Below are 27,450 nucleotides of genomic sequence, written 5' to 3'. Positions count from 1 at the left end.
AGGTGGGGAGTTTTTTGTTTGGGGACTCCCCAATTTTTTTCCAACCCAGCTGCAACACTGGGGAGGGGGAGGATTGTGGGGGTAGACCCAGGGTGCAGGACACCCCGGAGCCAAACACTATTCCTGCATCCTGGGATGGTGTGATGGAGGAAGAGGGGGGATGTCGGGATTACGGATGGTGTTCTCACCGGTAGATATGGAGCAGGGGAGCATCGGGTGAGTCTCCTGTTTTTTTTTTTTTTATGTCTGGGTTTAGAATTTGAGTGTATTACATGTTTTTATTTTTTCATGGAATCTAATTTTACTTTTGTTAGTTTAAATGTAAGGGGTTTAAGGGATTTTGTTAAGAGGAGGGCGGTTTTTAGTTATTTGGAGGGTGTGGGGTTTGATTTTTGTTTTTTACAGGAGGTTCACCTGAGGGATGGAGGGGATGTTAGTAGGTTTAAGAGGGAGTGGGACAAGGGAGAGTCGGTTTGGGGTGTTGGGGGGGTGCACTCATCGGGGGTAGGGATTTTGTGTGGGCACAGGGAGGTAAAAGTGGATGATTCTTTTGTGGTAATGCAGGGGAGGGTTATAGGGGTGGATGTCACGATAAGGGATTGTACATTTAGATTAGTGGTGGTGTATGGGCCACAGGTGGTGGCAGACAGGAGGGAGATGGTGGACTGTCTGAAGCCCCTGTGTGTCACAAATAGGAAATTAGTGATAGGGGGGATTTTAATACAGATTTAGGAAGAGGGGGGATAGCAGTGCAGGCGCCATTGCCAGGCTAATGGCTTGCCATGGTCTGGTAGATGGTGGTCTGCACACTACTCCGAAAATGGACGGTCCTACATGGCGCAACTCCAGGGGGGTTGAGCGGAGGCTCGACTATATTTTTGTACCCAGTTCTTTGGGTAAGTTGTCTGGGCGGCTGTTGCCTGTTTTCTTTTTGGATCACGACGGGGTGCTCCTGCAGGTGGGGTAGCCAGTCTGCCTCTTTGGTAGGGGGTACTGGAAGCTAGATCGGGATGTGCTGGAGGAGCAGGCTTTTGTTGACGGGTTTTATGGTTTCTTTTGGAGGCTTGAGGGCCTCCGTTCCATGTGCGAGGGGGTGTTAGAGTGGTGGGAATTAGTTAAGGTGAGGATTAGGGCTTTTATAATAGGGTATTGCAAGAGGGAAAAAAGGGAGGAGAGGAGGGAGGTGGATTGTATCCAAAGGTTAATTGAACTCGAATACGAGGCAGGTCGTTTGACTGGGAGAGATCCGCAACCCTAAAGGCGCAGCTCAGGGAGTTGCAGGAGCGGAAGGCTCGAGCTTTCCTGGAGCGTGCGCATAGTGGCTTTCTAGAACATAATGAGACTTGTTCTGCTATGTTCTTTAAATTGGTTAGGGCAAGACAGAGTAGGAAGGTAATGCATGGTGTTAGGGAAGAAAATGGTAGTATAGTTAGAGAACCAGAGGATATGGTCAGGGTGACAACTGATCATTTCCAAGGTTTATTTAAGGAAAGGGAAATAGATGTAGAGCAGGGAAATGTGTTTTTAGAACACTTGTCCAGGCGGTTGCCGGAGGACATTAAAGAAGTGATGGAGGCCCAGATCTCACTAGAAGAGGTTGAGAGCGCTCTTAGGAGGATGGGAAAAGGGAAGGTGCCTGGGATGGATGGGTTGCCGGCTGAGTTTTATCTCAAGTTTTGGGGTATACTTGGACCAAAGGTCCTCGAAGCCTTGAAGGCCATCCTTGAGACGGGGGTCCCGGGGGGATCAATGGCTGTTGGTGTGCTGTCACCTTTATATAAGAAGGGGGAAGTAACAGACCTTGGCAACTGGCGGCCGTTGACCATGCTGTGTGTAGATTACAAGCTACTTGCAAAGGTTTTAGCAGACCGGTTGCGCACAGCCCTTCCCTACGTCGTTCATGAGGATCAGATGTGCGGGGTAGAGGGCCGCTCTATTAGATGGAACCTACAGTTAATCAGGGACTCCATCGCTTGGGTTGAAGATAGAGGACTGCCTTTTATGGTAGCAGCGCTAGATCAGGCGAAAGCCTTCGATCGCGTGAATAGATCCTTTTTATTCAGAGTGTTAGGTCGATTAGGATTTGGGGAGAAGTTTATAGGATGGATTCGTACATTATATGTCGGAGCGGGGTGCCGAGTTAGTGTAAATAGTCACTTGGGTGACGTTTTTGACCTCTCGTCTGGGGTCAGGCAGGGGTGCCCACTCTCGGCTCTCCTCTTCGTTCTGTACATGGAGCCTCTGGAGGCTGCCATTAGGGCAGACACAGGGGTGGAAGGTTTGCAGATCCCTGGAAGTGGTGGGCTGCGTGTTAAGATGACGCAGTACGCCGACGACACTTCCTTGCTGTTGTGCAAGGACTCGTGCCTGACAAGGTCCCTTGCCATCTTTGGGGATTTCACCCGAGCGTCGGGAGCAGTTCTGAACCATGCAAAGTCTTCCGTCATGTTTTTCGGAAGATGGCGCGGTAGAACGGATGTGCCTGGGGGGTTATCTCTCTGTGAGGGGGCCCTGAGGATTCTCAGGGTCCATTTTGAGACCTCCGGCTCAGCGACACTAAACTGGAACATGCGTATCGCAGTGGTACAGAGGAAGCTAGCAATGTGGAAAGCTAGGTATTTGTCTTTTATGGGCAAAGTCCTGGTCCTAAAGGTGGATGTGTTGCCGTCTCTTTTGTATTTGGCATACATCTACCCATTGCCGGCTTGTCTGAGGAGGCCTCTAGTGAGGCTTGTGTTTCAGTTTATGTGGAGTGGCAGGTGCGAGTGTGTCGCCAGGGCACGCATGATCTGTCCCATCGGGGAGGGAGGTAGGGGGGTACCACATTTCCCCCTCAAGCTGGACACAATTTTTGTTTCTTTCTTGTTAACGGAGCTTGCTCCGCCAGTGATACACCCGTCCGGTTACCTCCTGCGGGTATTTTTCTCGTATCAGGCGAGAAGCATAATGGTGTGGTCTAACACGGGTCCTCGGGCGGAACAGCTGCCGTGGCACTTTGGTCATGCGGCCAAGTGGCTGCGTGCGCACCCTGAGGTTGAAGTTGCCCGAGTAGGTTTAGATCATAGGCACCTGTACGAGGAGGTCAGAAAGGCAGGGAGTCTGGCGCCTGTAGTAGGCATCTCGGAAGCGGTCTGGGAGGGAGTGCAGGTGCGGGGTCTGGACAACAGGCTCAAGGACCTGAATTGTTTGAGCCTTCATAAGTGTTTGCCGGTACGTTCCATCTTGTACCGGTATAGTTTGGTGCAATCCCCCACCTGTCCAAGATCCTCTTGTGGCAGGGAGGAGACTGTGCGCCATGTCTTTTGGGACTGTGCATTTGCCGGAGTAGTATGGGCTAGGGCACGGGTGTTGTTAGGTTTGGTAAAGGGGGATTTTGTATTGACGTGGGCCAGGTTAGAGAGGGGTGTAGGGAGAGCGAGAGGGACGGATAGGGACAGGTTTCTGCTCTGGCTTCTCATGAGTCTCTTTAAACAGGGGCTGTGGGAAGCAAGGCAGAACATGGTGAAGACAGGGAGAGATTGGGGGGTGGAAGGGATAGTGAGGAGGGTGGAAGGAGATTTGAGGGGGAGGATGAAGAGGGAGGAGAGGAAGTGGGGGCAGCATGCTGCTCGGGAGAGGTGGAAGGGGGGTTTAGGGCTGGGTGTCATTTAGATTTGTAAGAGGATAGATTAGGGATGGGGAGATAGGGAAAGGTATTTTGTAGGGTGACGGGGAGGGAAGATGCTCGCCTGAGGTTTTGTTTGGGGTTTATGTTTAGTTTAATTAGTTTAATTAAAATACCATTATTTGAGTATGTATGTAAATTATGAGTTGTTAAAGAATGAATGGTATTGAAGAAAATAAATTATTTTTATAAAAAAAAATAGGCTGTAATTAGGTTTCACGTTCCATTTTGTTGTTTTTGTATTTTTCTCAGTATTTTTATGTAATCGTCATTTTGTTTCATTAAAAAACATGAGTAACCAACACGCTGCATTTCGGTCCGACTTTCTTGCGACAAACGAAGAACGCCATTACAGAATCACCCACCACACACGGACCGAGCAGCGTGTTAACAGGCAGCGACAGCAGGAGCAGCGAAGGGAGGTCGTTATGGACAGCAGAGGCTTGGAGTATACGACATGGGAAGAAATAGACAGGTGGGCGGCTGACCCAGAGAGAGTGCCGGAGCCCGCCTGGGATTCGCTGGAGCAGTGCGAAGAGGGCTATAGGAGAATGGAGTCGAAAAGAAAGACACGGCGGCGCAGAGCGAAACCCGAAAGTCACCCCCAAATATTTATTGGGGGAGGGCTCAGGGAGAGAGTTGCAGAGTCAGGAGTCAGACCTGAGCCTACTCTCCCTGTTAATTGTGAGGAGCAGCGATCAAAGGACTTCTGGACTTGGGAGGAGATATTAGACGGAAAAAGGACCCTGGGCTCAGCCTGGTGAATATCGCCGCCCCAAGGAGGAACGAGAGGCGGCTAAAGCGGAGAGGCGCTGGTATGAGGAGGCAGCATGCGACGTGGATGGAAGCCCGGGAATCAGCCCCAAACATGTCTTGGGGGGGGGGGCTTTCAGGGAGTATGGCTACGCCAGGTAGGAGAGGTGCGCAAACTCCCTGTGCTTACCGGGGGGCTAGAGAGACCGGGCAGGCACCGTGTTATGCAGTGGTGCGCACGGTGTCCCCAGTGCGTGTGCATAGCCCGGTGCGGTATATTTCAGCTCCGCGTATCGGCCGGGCTAGAGTGGGCATCGAGCCAGGTAAGGTTGGGCAGGCTCGGTGCTCAAGAGCTCCAGTGCGCCTGCACGGTCCGGTCTATCCAGAGCCACCTCCACACACCAGTCCTCCGGTAGCAGCTCCCCGCACCAGGCTTCCTGTGCGTGTCCTCGATCCTGTAGCACCAGTTCCAGCACCACGCACCAGGCCTTCTGTGCGCCTCGCCTGTTCAGCACAGCCAGAGCCTTCCTTCCCTCCTGCGCTGTCGGAGTCTCCCGCCTGTTCAGCGCTATCAGAGCCTTTCTCCTCTCCAGCGCTGCCGGAGCCTCCTGCCTGTTCGGAGCAGCCTGAGCTGTCAGTCTGCATGGAGCAGCTAGAGCTGCTAATCTGCATGGAGCAGCTAGAGCTGCCAGTCTGCATGGAGCTGCCAGTCTGCAAGGAGCTGTCAGTCTGCAAGGAGCTGCCAGTCTGCAAGGAGCTGCCAGTCTGCAAGGAGCTGCCAGTCTGCATGGAGTTGCCAGTCTGCATGGAGTTGCCAGTCTGCAAGGAGCTGCCAGTCTGCAAGGAGCTGCCAGTCTGCAAGGAGCTGCCAGTCTGCGAGGAGCTGCCAGTCGGCAAGGAGCTGCCAAAGCTGTTAGTCTGCATGGAACAGTCAGAGCTGTCAGTCTGCAAGAAGCCGCCAGAGCTGTCAATCTGCATGGAGCAGCCAGAGCCGCCAGTCAGCATGGAGCAGCCAGAGCCGCCAGTCAGCATGGAGCAGCGAGAGCCGTCAGTCAGCATGAAGCAGCCAGAGCCGTCAGTCTGCCAGGATCCGTCAGTCAGCCAGACTCTTCCAGATCTGCCAGTCAGCCAGACTCTTCCAGATCTGCCAGTCAGCCAGACTCTTCCAGATCTGCCAGTCAGCCAGACTCTTCCAGATCTGCCAGTCAGCCAGACTCTTCCAGATCTGCCAGTCTGCCAGACGCTTCCAGATCTGCCAGTCTGCCAGACCCTTCCAGATCTGCTTGTCTGCCAGATCTGCCAGTCAGCCAGACTCTTCCAGATCTGCCAGTCAGCCAGACTCTTCCAGATCTGCCAGTCAGCCAGGATCTGCCGGATTCAACTGCCTGGCTGGGCTTCATCTCAATACTGGGCTTCCTCTCAGTGCTGGGCTTTCTCTCAGTACTGGGCTGCCCCTCAGTCCCGAGCTGCCCCTCAGTCCCGAGCTGCCCCTCAGTCCCGAGCTGCCTCAGTCCCGAGCTGCCCCTCAGTCACGAGCTGACCCTCAGTCACGAGCTGCCCCTCAGTCACGAGCTGATCCTCAGTTCAGTGGGGTTCTGGGTGAGGACTATTAGGCCATGGTCGGCGGCGAGGGTGGATCATCCCAGGACGCGAAGGGGAGGAACTATGACATTTATGGAGTGGGGTCCATGTCCCGAGCCGGAGTCCGCACCTTAGGGGGGTTCTGTCACGCCTTGGTCTTAGTATTTTGTGTTTTCGTTAATTAGTTGGTCAGGCCAGGGTGTGACATGGGTTTATGTTGTTGTATTTCGTAGTGGGGTTTTTTAGTTATTGGGATTGCGGCCGAGTAGGGGTGTTGCATAGGTTTGGCTGCCTGAGGCGGTTCTCAATCAGAGTCAGGTGATTCTCGTTGTCTCTGATTGGGAACCGTATTTAGGTAGCCTGGGTTTCACTTTGTATTTCGTGGGTGATTGTTCCTGTCTCTGTGTTTGTTGCACCAGTATAGGCTCAGTGACTTTGGATTTTCTTTTTTCCTTGTTTTGGAAGAGTTGAAAACAAGCGCCATTCTCCTTGCGGAGATGGTGCAAAATACATCAACTCGGTCGGTCCCTGGGATTGGGCTGGCCAACACGATTCGGTTTGCTTGGAAGGAAAAGGAGTTGGAGCCGGGAATCTTTTGGAAGCATAATATTGATGGGGATTCTAAAGCTGACGGTGAAGGACGTGTTTTGTTTCCAAGGCAACTCGTTGGAGGGAGCATACGACGTGGCACTATATACAGAGGAGAAACACGATGATATCCTGAGAAGGGCAAGAGCAGTGGGAGGTGAGAGGCCGATGAGCCACTACGAAATAACAAGCCTGGCGAAGAATAACTTTAGGGTTGTCACTGTCAACATTTACAACCCTTACGTTAAGGACGGTGAGTAGGGGTGTTGCATAGGTTTGGCTGCCTGAGGCGGTTCTCAATCAGAGTCAGGGGATTCTCGTTGTCTCTGATTGGGAACCATATTTAGGTAGCCTGAGTTTCAATTTGTATTTCGTGGGTGATTGTTCCTGTCTCTGTGTAGTTTCACCAGATAGGCTGTAATTAGGTTTCACGTTCCGTTTTGTTGTTTTTGTATTTGTCTCAGTATTTTTATGTAATCGTCATTTTGTTTCATTAAAAAACATGAGTAACCAACACGCTGCATTTCAGTCCGACTTTCTTGCGACAAACGAAGAACGCCGTTACACAGTGTGTTGGCAGCAGCCACTCAATGTTAGTGGTGGCTGTTTAACAGTCTGATTGCCTTGAGATAGAAGCTGTTTTTCATTCTCTCGGTCCCTGCTTTGATGCACCTGTACTGACCTCGCCTTTTGGATGATAGCGGGGTGAACAGGCAGTGGCTCGGGTGGTTGTTGTCCTTGATGATCTTTATGGCCTTCCTGTGACATCAGGTGGTGTAGGTGTCCTGGAGGGCAGGTAGTTGGCCCCCGGTGATGCGTTGTGCAGACCTCACTACCCTCTGGGGAGCCTTACGGTTGTGGGCGGAGCAGTTGCCGTACCAGGCGGTGATACAGCCCGACAGGATGCTCTCGATTGTGCATCTGTAGAAGTTTGTGAGTGCTTTTGGTGACAAGCCAAATTTCTTCAGCCTCCTGAGGTTGAAGAGGCGCTGCTTGCCTTCTTCACGACGCTGTCTGTGTGGGTGGACCAATTCAGTTTGTCCGTGATGTGTACGCCGAGGAACTTAAAACCGTGAAGCAGCAAACTTTGTGGAAATTAATATTTGTGTAATTCTCCAAAACTTTGGACACGACTGTACACAGCCCATCTGTAAATAGTTCACCCAACTCCCTCACCCCAAATTGTTATTTTTTTTAAACTCTTTTGCACCCCAGTATCTCTACTTGCACATCATCATCTGCACATCTATCACTCCAGTGTTAATGCTAAATTGTAATTATTTCGCCACTATGGCCTATTTTTTTATCTCCGTAATCTTACTACATTTGCACACACTGTACATAGATTTTTCTGTTGTGTTATTGACTGTACGTTTGTTTATGTGTAACTCTGTGTTGTTGTTTGTGTCACACTGCTTTGCTTTATCTTGGCCAAGTCGCAGTTGTAAATGAGAACTTATTCTCAAGTGGCCTACCTGGTTAAATAAAGGTGAAATAACAGAATAAAAAATAAAATAACTAATGCCCATTCTCCCAATATGTCGCTGTTTTTGATGACCTGTGCCCATTCCAGTCCATGAACGACACTTGAGTATGTAGGCCAGACAGGAATCAAGTGACTTGTTTGCTCCATAGTACAGCAGATGCGAAATGGTGACATCATTACTTATTTTTGTGACAATGCCTAATGTTTCTTTGCATTGGAGGGGGGCGCTCAAAAAGGCTTATGCGCTGAGGAGAATTACTGTAGATGGCACTGATAATAGGAACCAGAGAGATTTACAATAGTGGGATGAAGACTCCAAGGTCTCTGGGTGCTCCTCCTCTGACCACTGCTTCCTCTTCTCTCCTCCCCACCAGTGTAGTACATTAGAGAGAGGAGAGTGAGGGGAAGTTCATGCTGTCCAAGCCAAGGACAGATGCACAGCAGACAGACCTGCTCTGACCCTGTCATAGACCCAAAGTCTATCTGGTGAAGCCTTCCAGCTCAGAGCCACAGATCTCAATGCTGTGGACAAAGGATCCAGTGGACTACCTCTGTTGGACCTTGGTTTAGTCCATGGTGGATGTTCTCCCTGTCTTCCTTTCTACTGCAGTACTATAAGATGCGTCGGTTGATACTCTGAGTTGTTATGAAGGGTTTCTGTCTCAGTCCCCTCTGCCCTGGTATTTATAGGTGCTTTCACTGGAATGCTGGTGCTAAAACATTTGCATACTGATGCCATGCTACATCTAAACGGCTTATGATGTAGTTCCACAACAGAGGTGTGAATGAGATCTGGCCATCAGTTCAGATGAAAGGTCATTTTAAAGGGATATTGTACTCTAACAGGAAAATAATACACTTTACTCTTTGTTTGTGTGTTTATGGAAATCCTTCAATTGTTTTGTTTAAACCCTGTCTGAAACCACAGAGTATTCTGCATGTTCTGTTTTGGAGATTAGGGGGATTTCAATAGTCAGCTGCCGTGGTAGAGAACAGTTGTGTTGAGCGGTTAACCCTCTCTACCCCCCTGACCCAGAGGCATAGGACAGCTAGTATCAGGGTCTGTATCTCACAGATTACAGGTGTTGACTAGTGACATGGGATACTGCTCAGCTGCAAACCAGTGGATCATCGTTCATCCTGTCACTGTCTCCAAGAGATACAGGGCATTGTCTTGAAGGAGCCATTATTGTGATGGATGGATCATTGTGTGTTCATGGACCTATGTTGAACTCAATATACTGCTGGGTGTATAATAAAACAACTGCAACCATGGAAATCCACTCCACACATTGAGAGAGAGATCAGTGATTTAAATGTTTTTGTTTTTGCCTTGTTGCAGGAAGTGGATTTGTACAGAACCAACATCCAGGACAAGCTTGGTTTGACTGTCTGCTACAGGACTGATGATGAGGACGAGACTGGGATCTATGTCAGTGAGGTATGTAGCACATCTGCAGGCATGGTCAGATACAGACATCATTTTTTGAAAGAAAAGAGACAAGCCCTTTCCCCTTGGATCCCCCTCCCTGTTGTCACGGTTAGGATGTAAAGAAGAAGCAGGAATAATGGGTGCTGGTTGGATAGAACTTCAAGTATCATCTTATGGTCACTAAAGTAACAGACAGTACACCTCTGAATTGAGAATATCAAAACCTGCAGATAAGAACTGTATTTTCTTTATGCTGTGTCTTTCCTCTGTGACTGAAAGTCTGCTTGAAATTAAAACATGCTCTGCGTTATTTCTTTAGATTGACCCAAACAGCATCGCTGCAAAGGATGGCAGGATCAGAGAGGGAGATAGAATTATCCAGGTAAGGATGAACATTCTCAAATACTTACAAGGAACTTTATAATAATATATTGTGCATGACCATTTTGGAGCCCAGCTCTGATTCCATTCCTCTACTTCTCCATTTAGATCAATGGAATTGAGATCCAGAACCGAGAGGATGCTGTGGCTTTGTTGACCAGTGAGGAGAATCAGAATGTGTGCCTTCTGGTAGCCAGACCAGAGATCCAGGTAATCTCACCACCCACCTCCTAGACCCCTCTCTAGTACTGGGCATGTATAAACTCAGTTTCCTGAGTTGTACTGTAGCCTTAATTGGAAGAGACTAACATCCTCCTCCCTCTCCCTCCTGTCCCCTGTGTCCTAGCTGGATGAGGGTTGGATGGATGACGACAGGAATGACTTCCTGGATGACCTCCACATGGACATGCTGGAGCAGCAGCACCACCAGGCCATGCAGTTCACCGCCGGCATGCTGCAGCAGGTACGGTACAGCAGCCAGCATAGAGCCCCTCAGCACTGTAGACACACACAGTACACACAGCGTGAGTCAACAAGATGGCTCGATCAATCATAGATTCACATATGCTCACCTGCATGTTGCTGAAGATGAGCCAATTCCATACAGGGTAACATATGCTCAGTTGCCATAATGGCCCACAGTACTCTACATTCTGAAATGTAGTAGCAGTGATGTGGGTAGGTTCACATAGTCAATGATAAGTACAGAGAAAACTAATAATGTGTGTTAAAAGGTGATTCAATTATTAATTCTATTGTCTGGTGTTGCAGAAGAAGCATGAGGAGGATGGTGGAACAACGGACACAGCCACCCTGTTGTCCAACCACCACGAGAAGGATAGTGGGGTTGGCCGCACCGACGAGAGCACGCGCACCGACGAGAGCACACGCAACGACGAGAGCTCTGAGCAGGAGAACCTGGGGGATGACCAGACTACAGCCTCCAACACACTGGGCAGCTGCAGCCGCAGGAAGCTGACCTACAGCCAGGACACCCTGGGCAGCACTGAACTGCCTTTTAGCAGTGAGTCCTTCATCTCTGCAGACTACGACCATGCTGACTTCCTGGGTATCCCTGCCGATGAGTGTGAGCGCTTCCGAGAGCTCCTGGAGCTGAAGTGCCAGGTGAGGAGCGTGGGGGGCCCCCATGGACTGTACTGCCAGAGTGCCAGGGCCGGAAGGGCCGAAGAGGGGGTGGACAAGGAGCTGGAGCTGCTGAACGAGGAGCTGCACAGCATTGAGCTTGAATGCCTCAACATTGTCCGGGCCCACAAGATGCAGCAGCTAAGGGAGCAGTACCGCGAGTCGTGGATGCTGCACAACAGCGGCTTCCGCAACTACAACACCAGCATCGATGCGCGCCGCCACGAGCTCTCTGACATTAACGAACTGCCCGAGAAGTCGGACAAGGACAGCTCCAGCGCCTACAACACTGGAGAGAGCTGCCGCAGCACCCCCCTCACCCTGGAGCTGTCCCCAGACAACTCCCTCCGAAGGGGGGAAGAGAACCAGGGCGAGGCCGGGGCCTACGGCAGCGCAGGGCTCAACAACAGGATCCTCAAGCCCCTGCTGTCTCCTGTCCATGAGGCCGATGGTCCCAGCAGAATCAGGCCCTCCTCCTCTAAGGAGTCTGAGTGTGACCTGCAGGCGGAGGAGAAGGAGCGTAAGCTGGGAGAGTCTACTCACAAGCTGGCCCAGCCCCGCTCCCTGTACAAACACGCCCACATCCCGGCCCATGCCCAGCACTACCAGAGCTACATGCAGCTGATCCAGCAGAAGTCTGCCGTGGAGTATGCCCAGAGCCAAATGAGCCTGGTCAGTCTGGTCAGCCGCGGTGACCCTGTGACCCCCAGAGACATGCTGGAGCCCAAGAAGGAGTGGAAGGTGAAGATCCGCAGCGATGGCACACGCTACATTACCAAGAGGCCCATCAGGGACAAGCTGCTGAAGGAGCGCGCCCTGCGTATCCGCGAGGAGCGCAGCGGCATGACCACAGACGACGACGCCATCAGCGAGCTGAAGATCGGGCGGTACTGGAGCAAGGAGGAGAGGAAGCAGCACGCGGTGCGCGCCAAGGAGCAGAAACAGCGCCGCGAGTTCATGAAGCAGAGCCGCGCCGACTGCCTGAAGGAACAGGCCAGCCTGGATGACGACAAGAAGGAGCCCAATATCATTGAGCTGAGCCACAAAAAGATGATGAAAAAGAGGAACAAGAAAATCTTTGACAATTGGATGACTATCCAGGAACTTTTGACCCACGGTGCTAAGTCGCCTGACGGCACGCGAGTGTACAACTCCCTCCTGTCTGTCACCACAGTGTAGGAGGCAGACAGGACAGGCCAGGCCTGGGTGTAATGTACTGTAAATAGGACACTACCGATTGGGGTACAGATTTCTGCCTCGTTCAATGTGGCAACATTTTGTAAATATTAAACAGGTAAAGCCTTTCTGAAGGACCTTTTGGCCCCTGCGGGCGGTTGAGAGATACTTTACAAAGTGTTCCATGGATGGACTTTGAAGATGATTATTGACAGGATAATACTGTTTTCAAATGCTTTCAATAACTTTCCTTCTGGGCACATTTCCAACTGGGCATTTTGGCTCAATGTAATTTCATTGAAATGATGTGGAAACAACGTTGACACAACCAGTGTGTGCCCAGTGAGTTTCTACCTTTGTTCTGTGTGTCAAAACCGTTTGTCATAAGTAAAGAGCAGCCAACATTTACGCATTTTTTTGTTTTATTACATTTTTAACAAGTATCTCTTATCAGTATTTTACTGTTATACACTAAACAGTGCCTTCAGAAAGTATTCAGACCCATTGACATTTTGTTACGTTACAGCCTTATTCTAAAATGTATTAAATCATTTTTCCCTCATCAATCTACACCCCATAACGACACAGCAAAAACAGGTGTTTAGAAATGTTTGCTAATTTATAAAATAAAAAAAACAGATATCACATTTACATAAGTATTCAGACCCTTTACTCAGTACTTTGTTGAAACACCTTTGGGAGCTATTACAGCCTCGAGTGTTCTTGGATATGATGCTGCAAGTTTAGCACACCTGTATTTGGGGAGTTCTTCCCATTCTTCTCTGCAAATCCTCTCAAGTTCTGTCAGGTTGGATGGGGACCGTTGCTGCACAGCTATTTTCAGGTCTCTCCAGAGATGTTCGTTTGGGTTCAAGTCTGGGCTCTGACTGGGCCACTCAAGGACATTCAGAGACTTGTCCCAAAGTTACTCCTGCATTTCCCTGACTGTGTGCTAAGGGTCATTGTTCTGTTCGAAGGTGAACCATCGCCCCAGTCTAAGGTCCTGAATGCTCTGGAGAAGATTTTCGTCAGGGATCTCTCTGTACTTTGCTCTGTTCAGCTTTGCCTCAATCCTGACTAGTCTCCCAGTCCCTGAAAAACATCCCCACACTATGCTGCTGCCACCACAATCCTTCACCGTAGAGATGGTGCCAGGTTTCCTCCAGGCGTGATGCTTGGCATTCAGGCCAAAGAGTTCAATCTTGGTTTCATCAGACCAGAGAATCTTGTTTCTCGTGGTCTGAGAGTCTTTATGTGCCTTTTGGCAAACTCTAAGCGGGCAGTCATGTGCCTTTTACTGAGGAGTGACTTCCGTCTGGCCACTCTACCAACAAGGCCTGATTGGTGGAGTGCTGCAGATATGGTTGTCCTTCTGGAAGGTTCTCCCATCTCCACAGGGGAACTCTGGAGCTCTGTCAGAGTGACCATTGGGTTCTTGGTCACCTCCCTGACCAAGGCCCTTCTCCCCTGATTGCTCAATTTGGCCAGGCAGCCAGCTATAGGAAGAGTCTTGGTGATTCCAAATTTCTTCCAATTAAGAATTATGGAGGCCACGGTTTTCTTGGGGATCTTCAATGCTGCAGAAATGTTTTGATACCCTTCCCCAGCTCTGTGCCTCAACACAATCCTGTCTTGGAGCTCTAGGGACAGTTCCTTCGACCTCGTGGTTTGGTTTTTGTCTGACATGCACTGTGAACTGTGGGACCTTATATAGCCAGGTGTGTGCCTTTCCAAATCATGTTAATTCAATTGAATTTACCACAGGTATACTTCAATCAAGTTGTACAAACGTCAATGGAAACAGGATACACCTGAGCTCAATTTTGAGACGTATAGCAAAGTGTCTGAATGCTTACGTAAATAAGGTATTTATGGTTTTTTTCTCGCTTTGTCATTATGGGGTATTCTATGTAGATTACTGAGGATTATATATTTTTTAATCCATTTTAGAATAAGGCTGTAACGTAACAAAATATGGAAAAGGTCAAGGCATCTGAATAGTTTCCGAAGTCACTGTCTATGCAAAAGTATGGGGACACCCTTTCAAATTAGTGGATTCGGCTATATCAGCCACACCCGTTGCTGACAGGTGTATAAAATTGAGCACACAGCCATGCAATCTCTATAGACAAACATTGGCAGGACAATGGCCCATACTGAGGAGCTCAGTGATTTTCAACGTGGCACAGTCATAGGATGCCACCTTTACATCAAGGCAGTTTATCAAATTTCTGCTCTGCTAGAGCTGCCCCGGTCAACTGTAAATGCTGTGATAATGAAGTGGAAACCTAGGAGCAACAACGGCTCAGCCGTGAAGTGGAAGGCCACAGAAGCTCACGGAACAGCACCGCCGAGTGTTGAAGCGTGTAGCGAGTAAAAATCATCTGTCCACGGTTGTAATACTCACTACCAAATTCCAAACTGCATCTGGAAGCAACGTCAGCACAATAACTGTTCATCGGGAGCTTCATGAAATGGGTTTCCATGGCCGTGCAGCCGGACACAAGCCTAAGATCACCGAGTGCGATGATAAGTGTCTGCTGGAGTGATGTAAAACTCATCGCCATTGGAATCTGGAGCAGTGGAAAGACGTTCTCTGGAATGATGAATCATGCTTCACCATCTGGCTGTCCGACGGACAAATCTGGGTTTGTCGGATGCCAGGAGAACGCTACCTGCCCCAATGCATAGTGCCAACTGTAAAGTTTGGTGGAGGAGGAATAATGGTCTGGGGCTGTTTTTCATGCTTTGAACTACAGCCCCAGACCATTATTCCTAAAGGTGTTTGATTTGGTTGAGGTCAGGGCTCTGTGCAGGTCAGTCAAGTTCTTCCACACCAATCTCGACAAACCATTTCTTTATGTACCTCGCTTTGTGCATGGGGGCATTGTCATGCTGAAACAGGAAAAGGCCTTCCCCAAACTGTTGCCACAAAGTTGGAAGCGCATAATCATCGAGAATGTCAAAAATATGCTGTTGTGTTAAGATTTCCCTTCACCGGAACTTAGTTCCAGTGAAAAAGGCCTTCCCCAACTTAGTTCCAGTGAAGGGAAATCTTAACAGCATATTTTGACATTCTAGATGATTCTGTGCTTCCAACTTTGTGGCAACAGTTTGGGAAAGGCCTTTTCCTGTTTCAGCATGACAAAGCCCCCGTGCACAAAGCGAGGTCCATAAAGAAATGATTTGTCGAGATCGCTGTGGAAGAACTTGACTGACCTGCACAGAGCCCTGACCTCAACCAAATTGAACACCTTTAGTAGGAATTGGAACACCTCACTAATGCTCTTATGGCTGAATGGAAGCAAGTCCCCGCAGCAATGTTCCAACATCTAGTGGAAAACCTTCCCAGAAGAGTGGAGGCTGTTATAGCAGCAACTCCATATTAATGCCCAAGATTTTGGAATGAGATGTTCGACAAGCAGGTGTCCACATACTTTTGGGAATGTAGTGTACATAACTTTTGCTTATTGAAAGAAATACATAAATATTTAGCTTCAAGGTCAGCACATAATCCGCAAAATACTTTTGTAAATGTAACTCAACCTCAGTTTTCTTTTTTATAAACAAAACACTTTTTAGTTATTGAAGATCTCGATGGGTGCTGTTTAAAAAAAGTTATACAACGAGTGGGTATCATTTGTTACATATTCTACCTTCAAGAAGTGATATTGTGTATGTATCAGGATAGAGGTAAACTGTCACGCATTTTTTTAAATCAAAATCTTTCTGTTATTGTTGAAGCACCTTGTAGTCGCCTTACCTTCGTAGGACTCCAAATGACACAGCTTAACAAATCCTTACTTAGCCACCCAATTTGATGTCTTGTCAAATGAGAGAAATAATAAATTATTGTTTTATATTTGATGAGCGTTCAAACACTGGTGTGGGGTTTTTAATTGACCTACTGAGTCAGTGTGGGTAGATGGCAGGTGAGTAAAGGAGAGAGCAACTCTTATACAGCATCAGCCTACTGTATCTGCTTTGAAGATGCCTTAGTAAATTTCTAATGTGCTATGGGAAATAGTACCTACATTCAAAATTCAGGATTTCAATACAAAATGAAAGATTTTATGGAGTATTAGCAAACATACAATAGCCTGACAATTCATGGCATTGTTCTTTTCAGCCACTGACTATAATCGCAGCTGAGGTCCATAATAAGGCTAAACTCCCTCACCATCCCAGACAGATGAGGTCCATAATAAGGCTAAACTCCCTCACCATCCCAGACAGATGAGGTCCATAATAAGGCTAAACTCCCTCACCATCCCAGACAGATGAGGTCCATAATAAGGCTAAACTCCCTCACCATCCCAGACAGATGAGGTCCATAATAAGGCTAAACTCCCTCACCATCCCAGACAGCTGAGGTCCATAATAAGGCTAAACTCCCTCACCATCCCAGACAGATGAGGTCCATAATAAGGCTAAACTCCCTCACCATCCCAGACAGATGAGGGCCATAATAAGGCTAAACTCCCTCACCATCCCAGACAGCTGAGGTCCATAATAAGGCTAAACTCCCTCACCATCCCAGACAGCTGAGGTCCATAATAAGGCTAAACTCCCTCACCATCCCAGACAGCTGAGGTCCATAATAAGGCTAAACTCCCTCACCATCCCAGACAGATGAGGTCCATAATAAGGCTAAACTCCCTCACCATCCCAGACAGATGAGGTCCATAATAAGGCTAAACTCCCTCACCATCCCAGACAGCTGAGGTCCATAATAAGGCTAAACTCCCTCACCATCCCAGACAGCTGAGGTCCATAATAAGGCTAAACTCCCTCACCATCCCAGACAGATGAGGTCCATAATAAGGCTAAACTCCCTCACCATCCCAGACAGATGAGGTCCATAATAAGGCTAAACTCCCTCACCATCCCAGACAGCTGAGGTCCATAATAAGGCTAAACTCCCTCACCATCCCAGACAGCTGAGGTCCATAATAAGGCTAAACTCCCTCACCATCCCAGACAGCTGAGGTCCATAATAAGGCTAAACTCCCTCACCATCCCAGACAGCTGAGGTCCATAATAAGGCTAAACTCCCTCACCATCCCAGACAGCTGAGGTCCATAATAAGGCTAAACTCCCTCACCATCCCAGACAGCTGAGGTCCATAATAAGGCTAAACTCCCTCACCATCCCAGACAGATGAGGTCCATAATAAGGCTAAACTCCCTCACCATCCCAGACAGATGAGGTCCATAATAAGGCTAAACTCCCTCACCATCCCAGACAGCTGAGGTCCATAATAAGGCTAAACTCCCTCACCATCCCAGACAGCTGAGGTCCATAATAAGGCTAAACTCCCTCACCATCCCAGACAGCTGAGGTCCATAATAAGGCTAAACTCCCTCACCATCCCAGACAGCTGAGGTCCATAATAAGGCTAAACTCCCTCACCATCCCAGACAGATGAGGTCCATAATAAGGCTAAACTCCCTCACCATCCCAGACAGCTGAGGTCCATAATAAGGCTAAACTCCCTCACCATCCCAGACAGCTGAGGTCCATAATAAGGCTAAACTCCCTCACCATCCCAGACAGCTGAGGTCCATAATAAGGCTAAACTCCCTCACCATCCCAGACAGCTGAGGTCCATAATAAGGCTAAACTCCCTCACCATCCCAGACAGATGAGGTCCATAATAAGGCCAAACTCCCTCACCATCCCAGACAGCTGAGGTCCATAATAAGGCTAAACTCCCTCACCATCCCAGACAGCTGAGGTCCATAATAAGGCTGAACTCCCTCACCATCCCAGACAGCTGAGGTCCATAATAAGGCTAAACTCCCTCACCATCCCAGACAGATGAGGGCCATTTGTTTGAACAGAGGAGGAAGGATACTGACTAGGGTCTCAGCTGAGGTCCATAATAAGGCTAAACTCCCTCACCATCCCAGACAGATGAGGGCCATTTGTTTGAACAGAGGAGGAAGGATACTGACTAGGGTCTCAGCTGAGGTCCATAATAAGGCTAAACTCCCTCACCATCCCAGACAGATGAGGGCCATTTGTTTGAACAGAGGAGGAAGGATACTGACTAGGGTCTCAATTTGTTTATTTATCTTTTTTACCTTTATTTGACTAGGCAAGTCAGTTAAGAACAAATTCTTATGTACAATGACGGCCTAAGAACAGTGGGTTAACTGCCATGTTCAGGGGCCGAATGACAGATTTTTACCTTGACAGCTTGGGGATTCAATGTAGCAAACATTCGGTTACTGGCCTAATGCTCTAACCACTAGGTGTCACGTCTGGTCAAGGTGGGTGGAATCAGGCGCAGAGAGCAGAAATGCGAATAATCAAGTTTATTCTCCGGTGAACAAAACAACAGTCAACCCAAAAGAAAGACAGGGTGAAAAAACAGCAAAACAGGGAAAAGGCAATAACCGGGAGAAAAAACAGCAAACACCGACAGACAAAACAAAATGACAAAAATAACAATCCCGCACAAAACACAAGGGCGGGACAACCTACATAAATACAGATACTAATTAACTAAACAACACACAGGTGAAACCAATTAGACAAAACCAACAGATACACGAAAAAAGGATCAGTAGTGGCTAATAGGACGGTGACGACGACCGCCGAGCACCACCCGAATGGGCAGGAGAGCCAACTTCGGCGGAAGTCGTGACAGTACCCCCCCTTGACGCGCGGCTCCCGCAGCGCTCCCGCCACCGTCCCGAGGACGACCCGGAGGACGAGGTGCTGGGCGATCCGGGTGGAGGTGGTGGAAATCTCTCAAGAGGGAAGGATCCAAAATATCCCTCACCGGAACCCAGCATCTCTCCTCCGGACCGTACCCCTCCCAATCCACGAGGTACTGTAGGCCCCCCACCCGGCGTCTCGAATCTAGAATGCGTCGAACAGTATAAGCCGGGGACCCCTCGATGTCTAGAGGGGGCGGAGGGACCTCAGGCACCTCACCTTCTTGCAGGGGACCAGCCACCACCGGCCTAAGGAGAGACACATGAAACGAGGGGTTAATACGATAATACCTAGGAAGTTGTAACCTATAACACACCTCGTTTATTCTCCTCAGGACTTTAAACGGCCCTACACACTGCGGCCCCAGCTTCCGACAGGGCAGGCGGAGAGACAGGTTTTGGGTCGAGAGCCAGACCCTGTCACCTGGTGCAAACACGGGGGTCTCACTGCGGTGCTGGTCAGCGCTCCTCTTCTGCCGCTCTCCCGCTAACCGTAATGAGTCCTGAACGGCTTTCCAGGTGTCCTTGGAGCGCTGTACCCATTCCTCCACCGCAGGAGCCTCGGTCTGACTCTGATGCCATGGAGCCAGGACCGGCTGGTAACCTAACACACACTCAAAAGGAGACAAGTTAGTAGAGGAGTGGCGTAAGGAGTTCTGGGCTATTCGGCCCATGGAACATACCTTGCCCACTCACCAGGCCGGTCCCGACAATAGGACCGCAGAAACCTGCCTACGTCCTGATTAACGCGCTCCACCTGCCCATTACTCTCGGGGTGAAAACCTGAGGTTAAGCTAACCGAGACCCCCAGTCTCTCCATAAATGCCCTCCACACTCTGGACGTAAATTGGGGACCCCGATCAGAAACGATATCCTCAGGCACCCCATAGTGCCGGAAGACATGGGTAAACAAAGCCTCAGCTGTCTGCAGGGCCGTAGGAAGACCGGGCAACAGAATGAGACGACAGGACTTAGAAAACCGATCCACAACGACCAGGATCGTAGTACTTCCCTGGGACGGGGGAAGGTCGGTAAGAAAATCCACCGATAAATGTGTCCACGGCCGTTGTGGAACGGGGAGAGGTTGTAATTTACCTCTAGGCAGGTGCCGAGGAGCCTTGCTCTGAGCACACACTGAGCAGGAGGAGACATAAAATCTCACGTCTTTAGCCAGTGTGGGCCACCAGTATCTCCCTCTCAGACTCTGCACTGTCCTCTTGTCGATGAGGTGGTAATTGGGTCGCCCTCCCTTTACTGAAAACGATAGCCAAATTGGCATACTCAGAGGGAATGCGCACGGTGGAAACTTGGTCTGGACTCTCCACCGAGGTCGCACCAACGGCAACTCCTATGCACCTACCTGAACACTCCTCTGACCACCCCTTAAGAGCCCCCTCTCGCCAGAAAATCACTGGGTTGTGTTGAGCTAACCAGGGAACCCCCAACACCACTGGAAACGCAGGTGAATCTATAAGGAACAGGCTAATCTGCTCCTTATGATCACCCTGCGTTACCATGTCCAGCAGCACCGTAGCCTCCCTAATTACTCCTGACCCTAATGGTCGGCTATCTAAGGAGTGCACGGGGAAAGGTCGATCTAACGACACCAGGGGAATCCCTAGCCTCAACGCAAGCCCACGATCCATAAAATTCCCAGCTGCGCCTGAATCAACTAGCGCCTTATGCTGTAGAAATGGGGAAAAACCCGGGAAAGAAATCAATACAAACACATGACCGACAGGATGCTCTGAATGAGTTTGGTGCTTACTCACCTGGGGTGATCGAGCAGTGTTCTGCCTGTCCTCCCGACTCCCTGACGAGTTTCTCCAGCACCGGTCGGACGTGTGCCCTCGTCGACCACAACTGGTGCAGGAGAATACTCCTCCTCCAGTCCTCCTTGACGCTGTACCTCCCAAATCCATAGGGATAGGATCTGGGGGCTGGGGATAGGAAACGACAGGACCTGATCCGAACGCCCGCGAGCAGCCAGCAAGTTGTCGAGACGGATAGCCAGATCGATAAGACCATCTCCCCCACACTTCTCACACACAATCCTCACAGAAATAACCCAACTCCCAGAGAAGTTAACAGTCTCTTGAGTTACCACTGCCAATTAGAAAACAGAACAGAGGCGTATGAAATGTGTCAGTGCATGGATGATATACAACTTTACAATAATACATCTGTCTATCAGAGATTATTTGGTCTGTAAAATACCTTTGACCATCACAGACCAGTGATAGAATTTTTCTCCAGTATCTTAATCTATGTTGATACAGACACCAAAGGCATGCCTGTGGACACTGATCTGACTCTGTGTACTTGTCCATCCATGTCTCCATGAGCCTTATTGTCACACTGTCTTGGATGTTTGAGTGCATCTCAGTGCGCCACGGGTTGGTGTCTATGTCCCAGACTGCATCACTTAAGGGGGATGATTATGAAGATAAGAGTAGCCCAGGGAGCAGGCTCAGGTACTTCCTCTATGTCTACTGGAATGTAATGGATTGCTCCTCCTTAAGCCTCACAGAGCCCAAGCTCTATGATTTATGTCTGGGTACAAGGCTGTGTACACACTCCTTTAATGGGAGATAACAATTTGGCACGCAAGGCAAACAAAAAGCTCTTACAATCAATTCTGGGCCGCCCCCTCTTGATGCAGGGAGATTATTCCATCACACACTTGGCTTTGTTGCCACTGTGTTTTTATGTTTTTTTTTCAGAATGAAAAGTGTTCCGTTATTCATTCGTTGGTTGTCCTCCTCTGTTTGAGCTGGAGAACTGCTTGCTCTGTTCCGTTTAAATGGCAGCGAAGAGAAAGGCTGACATTCCAATGTAATCATCCATTAAGTGATAAGGCTGGTGCTCTATTGCCTGGCTGGCTGGTGGTGCTGCTGAGGCTGCTGTTTAAATTCTTCAGGGTGAGAGGAATAGTCTTACTGAACCAACGGCAGTTAGACCAGAGTATACATACTGGAGTTTCTGGTGGCCATTTTGGTCTGACTATTTATTTACTTACTGCAGGTGGATATAAGACTATGAAAATGCTCTGGCCATTTTCTCAATTCCTTACTACTAACTAAAGGATGGGCGTGTTTTGTTATGTGGTTTTATATTGAGTTTGATATCCCTCTATTTATCCGAACAGTCTAAATTAGACATATTTTATTAATAAAAATGGAAATTGTAACACAATAAAAACAATAACGAGGTTATATGGGAGTAATACAGTACAGTGTGTGTGTGTGTGTGTGTGTGTGTGTGTGTGTGTGTGTGTGTGTGTAACGTGTAACGTGTAACGTGTAAATATTTGTGTGAATATAACAAGATTCAACAACTGAGACATAAACTGAACAAGTTCCATAGACATGTGACTAACAGAAATGGAATAATGTGTTGCTGAACATGGGGGGGGGATCAAAATCAAAGTAACAGTCAGTATCTGGTGTGGCCACCAGCTGCATTAAGTACTGCAGTGCATCTCCTCCTCATGGACTGCACCAGACTTGCCAGTTCTTGATTCGAGATGTAACCCCACTCTTCCACCAAGGCACCTGTAAGTTCCTGGACATTTCTGGGGGGAATGTCCCTAGCCCTCACCCTCCGATCCAACAGGTCCCAGACGTGCTCAATGGGATTGAGATCCGGGCTCTTCGCTGGCCATGACACTGACATTCCTGTCTTGCAGGAAATCATGCAGAGAATGAGCAGTATGGCTGGTGGCATTGTCATGCTGGACGGTCATGTCTGGATGAGCCTGTAGGAAGGGTACCACATGAGGGAGGAGGATGTCTTCCCTGTAACGCACAGCGTTGAGATTGCCTGCAATGACAACAAGCTCAGTCCGATGATGCTGTGACACACCGCCCCAGACCATGACGGACCCTCCACCTCCAAATCGATCCCACTCCAGAGTACAGGCCTCAGTGTAACACTCATTTCTTCGACGATAAACGCGAATCCGACTATCCCCCCTGGTGAGACAAAACTGCAACTTGTCAGTGAAGAGCACTTTTTGCCAGTCCTGTCTGGTCCAGGTGGGTTTGTGCCCATAGGCGACCTGTGCCTGTCCTGCAGGTGTGATGTTCGGATGTACCAATCCTATGCAGGTGTTGTTACACGTGGTCAGCCACTGCGAGGACGATCAGCTGTCCGTCCCGTCTTCCTGTAATGCTTTCCTTGGCGTCTCACAGTACGGACATTGCAATTTATTGCCCTGGCCACATCTGCAGTCCTCATGCCCCTCGCAGCATGCCTAAGGCACATTCACACAGATTAGCAGGGAACCTGGGCATCTTTCTTTTGGTGTTTTCCAGAGTCAGTAGAAAGGCCTCTTTGGTGTCCTAAGTTTTCATAACTGTGACCTTAATTGCCTACCGTCTGTAAGCTGTTAGTGTCTTAATGACCGTTCCACAGGTGCATGTTCATTCATTGTTTTTGGTTCATTGAACAAGCATGGGAAACAGTGTTTAAACCCTTTACAATGAAGATCTGTGAGGTTATTTGGATTTTTACGAATTATCTTTGAAAACAGGGTCCTGAAAAAGGGACGTTTCTTTTTTTGCTGAGTTTAGGTGCTGTTTATTTCACTTTATCTGAGTTGAGTTCCTTTGCTGAAACAATGTGACCTAAATGAATTTTATATTTTGCAGTTGGTGCTGGCCTTCGGGGGAGGCACAGGGATTGGTAGTAAGCAAAAAGAAACAAGAATTTAGCAGGTGGAGAAAAGCGTATTAGCTGATCCCGAGTGTTGGATTAAAAACAACAAGCTGCTTGATACATGCTGCAAGGAATGCTGTCTGACCCACTTTTCTGTTATTTACATCACAACACAAAGGTGCTGTAACTAACTGCAAAGCTGATCAGGGAGACGCATAATTATTCACACCCTATCACTGGCAGGCCTACCTTGTCCATCTAGAAACATTTTCTGTAGTGACAAATATTTAGCAGTAAAGCTATTTCATTTTCTTTGAAATTATATTACTGTGCATTCATTATTGATGTACTTTCAGGTGTAGTATTTTGACCTCAAATCAAATTTTATTTTAAATCTAAATCTATTTGTCACATGCACCAAATACAACAAGTGTAGACCTTACTGTGAAATGCTTACTTACAAGCCCTTAACCAACATTGCAATTCAATAAATAGAGTTTATAAAATATTTACTAAAAAAAATGAAAGTTATTAAAAAATGTACTCAAACAGTAACACAATACAATTACATATAAGCGGGGGATACCGATACCGAGTCAATGTGCGGGGGAACAGGTTAGCCGAGGCCATTTGTAAAGTCACTATGTATACAGTAGATAATTGACCATGACCTTGACTTAATCACGTGTTACTAATCAGTGAAAACAATCCCTGGAATTAGTGGGATTGCCTATATGCCAGCGGTGTTGACAAGTAAGGATTTACAATGTCTCAAAGGACCCTTCATTTACCCTGGCTTTATGATATTAAAAATATTCCTGAATAATATCTGAGAAGCCTTGTGCGCACTGGAGAATCCACATCAGAAGGGAGATAAAGAGTTACATATGCTGCATGTTTTTAATAATAACACTTTTCTATCCTATTTCCATGTGAATCAGACATTCATTCCTTTTTACATAGACAATGTCTGCCAAAAATAAAAGCCCCCAAGCTAAAGAACCTTCCAATTATAGGAAGCTCTATACTAGGGATTGTTATTATGTAGTAAGACACCAATTGTGTTTCATTTCCATTTCTATGAATGTTTTAAAGGAACCAAAGCAATAAATACTGTCTCGAGTACATTGTTCTTCATCCAACCTTGTTCAATCATGCAAAATGGCCAGAATCAGAGCCTGTCCATTTGGAGTGCTGGGAACGATTTCCAACTGCCATTTCCAAAGCTGAGTTAGTCTGTATCATTTCACACAGATGTGGCTGATAACAAGATGTATACTGTTGATTGGCCACCTTCCTTCAATCACTAGACAAACATTATTCACTGAAATTGCACACAGTATTTACAAATGTATTTCTTTTTCATTTGGTGATTTTGATATTACACTTAATGTAATGAGTATTTTTTTTTTATCTGGCAGAAACATAGGCCTTCTATCACTATAAATATTATCCTCGACAATGAGGATAGAGGACATACAATACCTAAATGCATCACACATAAAATGAATAATAAAACTTGAACCCTGATAAGTGTTATCACAAACAAAAGGTGGAGTGGCAGGAGACAAGACCAAGATTAATGACCTAAAATAATATGAGGAAGGGCCTTGTACTTTTACAAGATTAGATAGGATGGAAATGTGTACAAGCCTCCACCCTATTTTAATGAGTTGTTGGCTGTTGAAAGGTTCCTTAATTCAATCTCAAACGGCACAGCCCACTGTCCATCAGATAATATCAATGACTTATTGTATGTTGGCATTTCAATAAATGTAAAAAGCATTGTTTATGGGTAAGTCAGGTGTGCCAATATCAGAATGTACATTTTCAGTCATTCAATGGTGTAGCCCAGACATCTTTCATTTATGATGACGTGTCTCATGTAATGGAGCAAAGCATAAACTAAATAATTACATGATGAAGAGAAGCATATTATTTAGGTCAAAGGATGCCTCCACCCATCCAGGTATTGTGGTGGAAAACAAATTTACAGTCATATTTCAAACAGTATCACCACCTCCACAGAGTTGTGACAATAACTTTTGTCACTTCCCAATGACAATGCCTTGAATAAGTATAGTTTTTCAACAACTTCACAATGCCTGTTGAGAATATCTCATTTAATTTATTTCAACCATTTCTGGTTGCTGAGCCAAGAAGACATACAGTCATCCAATGAGCATGACAGCAAAGACAGGATTCAAATGTTAATCCAAGAGTCCACCCATGGGGTGATCTGCTTCCTCAGCATGAATCCTGTCTTTGCTGTCATGCTCAATGGATGACTGTATGTCACTGGCTTTGTGCTTGATCATTTTGTGCTCCTTGCCATGGTCACACTATAAAGGAGAGATTTACATGTGGTAATGCAGCGTATCAATAACTTCAAATTCCTCAGACACCAAACCCCGATGAAAATGGGGACAAATTTGCTCCCATTAAAATCTTCCTGCCATGGGCTACGCAGTGAAATGTGAGGGATTTCCTCTGATCTACTTGAAGGAGCAAAGAATTAAAATCTCAGTGTGTGACAAGACTTCACCCAAACAGTGTTAATAAAATAGTAAAAGGGTTAAGAAATGTCAGAACGAGCAATGTCAGAGTCTGGAATATAAATATGTATATGATGGTGTGTATAGACAGATGGTGTGGACAGTTTATATGAATAGAAAAGTAGCTACATAGGGTGAGCCTTGACTAGAACACAGTATATACTCTACATATGAAGTGGGTAAAACAGTATGTCAACATTATTAAAGTGACCAGTGTTCAATGACTTTTTACATGGCAGCAGTCTCTAAGGTGCAGGGTAGAGTATCGGGTGGTAGCCAGCTAGTAACAGTGACTAAGTTCAGGGCAGGGTAATGGGTGGAGGCAGGCTAGTGGTAACTATTTAACAGCTTTGATGCACCTGTACTGTCTCCGCCTTATAAATGGTAGCGGGGTGAACAGGCCACTGCTCGGGTGGCTGAGGTCCTTGATGATGTTCTTGGTAGTGGGGTGAACCCATGTTTGATACCATTCCACTTATTCCGTCCAGCCGTTTCCACGAGTCCCTCCTCCCCAATTAAGATGCCACCAACCCCCTCTCGTATGATGTGCTCAGCGTGCAGACAGGAGAAGCGTTATTTCCTGCCGTTGATTTAGGATACTACCAGCAACCCAAGATTGATTGTAGCAGTAAATGGCCACTGCTCATTGTGCACATTCTTCTTGGAGGCACGTTTTCACAAGCAACAGTCCAATCAATGCATTTCATTTGTCAGTCTGTGTTTACAAGATATTTGTTCATCAAACTACTACCTATGTGATGAAGGCCTAGAGTACGAGTGAAGACAAAATGGCTCAGTGGATTGATCAACCACGTTTATCTAATTCAACTCCTAATGATCACGGCACCTTGTGGCACTGATAAAGGAAATGGTGTGGTGTATCGTCTGAATACAGTCTGTTCATTTGTTGCTTTGTGCTTCATATGATGCCCTCTATAACAGTGTGGAGTGCCTAGTACAGGCAGAGTGCTAGAACTATAGGGGGAGTATGCTCCTGGTGAAGTGATGTTCTCCTTTTGAGCTCTCTCATCCCTGCCTCTCCAATGTGGCCTAACTAGCACTTACAGTTACGCAACAGCAGCCAGGCTAATTCAACAACAGGACACACACACACCAGTGTCTACACGCTCTTACCACCAACGTCACGGACAGATTTGGCTCAGATTTAGCTCCCAGTCACACTTTTACAGCTCAATGCCAAGATCAGCACGCCTCTTACAAAATGCCCATAAAAGCCCTGTAAGAAACAAGACCCTTCAGTTCCATTCGCTGGAGTGCCTGGATGAGAAGCACGGAGAGGCCAATGT

General features: G+C 47.6%; 1 protein-coding gene across 2 annotated transcripts in view; it reads left to right on the top strand.

Moving 5' to 3' along the window:
- Positions 1 to 14,932, top strand: part of LOC135540232 (E3 ubiquitin-protein ligase PDZRN3-B-like) — a 144,249-nt gene extending 129,317 nt beyond the window's left edge. For both annotated transcript variants that reach the window (XM_064966741.1, XM_064966742.1), the window contains 5 exons: positions 9,415 to 9,513; positions 9,824 to 9,886; positions 9,994 to 10,095; positions 10,232 to 10,348; positions 10,657 to 14,932. In XM_064966741.1, the coding sequence (XP_064822813.1) occupies positions 9,415 to 9,513; positions 9,824 to 9,886; positions 9,994 to 10,095; positions 10,232 to 10,348; positions 10,657 to 12,207 (1,932 nt within the window). In that variant the 3' untranslated portion in view covers positions 12,208 to 14,932. The remainder of the gene's footprint in view (positions 1 to 9,414; positions 9,514 to 9,823; positions 9,887 to 9,993; positions 10,096 to 10,231; positions 10,349 to 10,656) is intronic.
- The last annotated feature ends 12,518 nt before the right edge of the window (positions 14,933 to 27,450 follow it).

This window comes from Oncorhynchus masou, chromosome 5, assembly GCF_036934945.1.
Source record: "Oncorhynchus masou masou isolate Uvic2021 chromosome 5, UVic_Omas_1.1, whole genome shotgun sequence".
In the NCBI taxonomy this organism is placed as follows: domain Eukaryota; kingdom Metazoa; phylum Chordata; class Actinopteri; order Salmoniformes; family Salmonidae; genus Oncorhynchus; species Oncorhynchus masou.
Note: the sequence above shows the minus strand (reverse complement) of the source record. Positions and strands in the feature narration are given on the sequence as shown.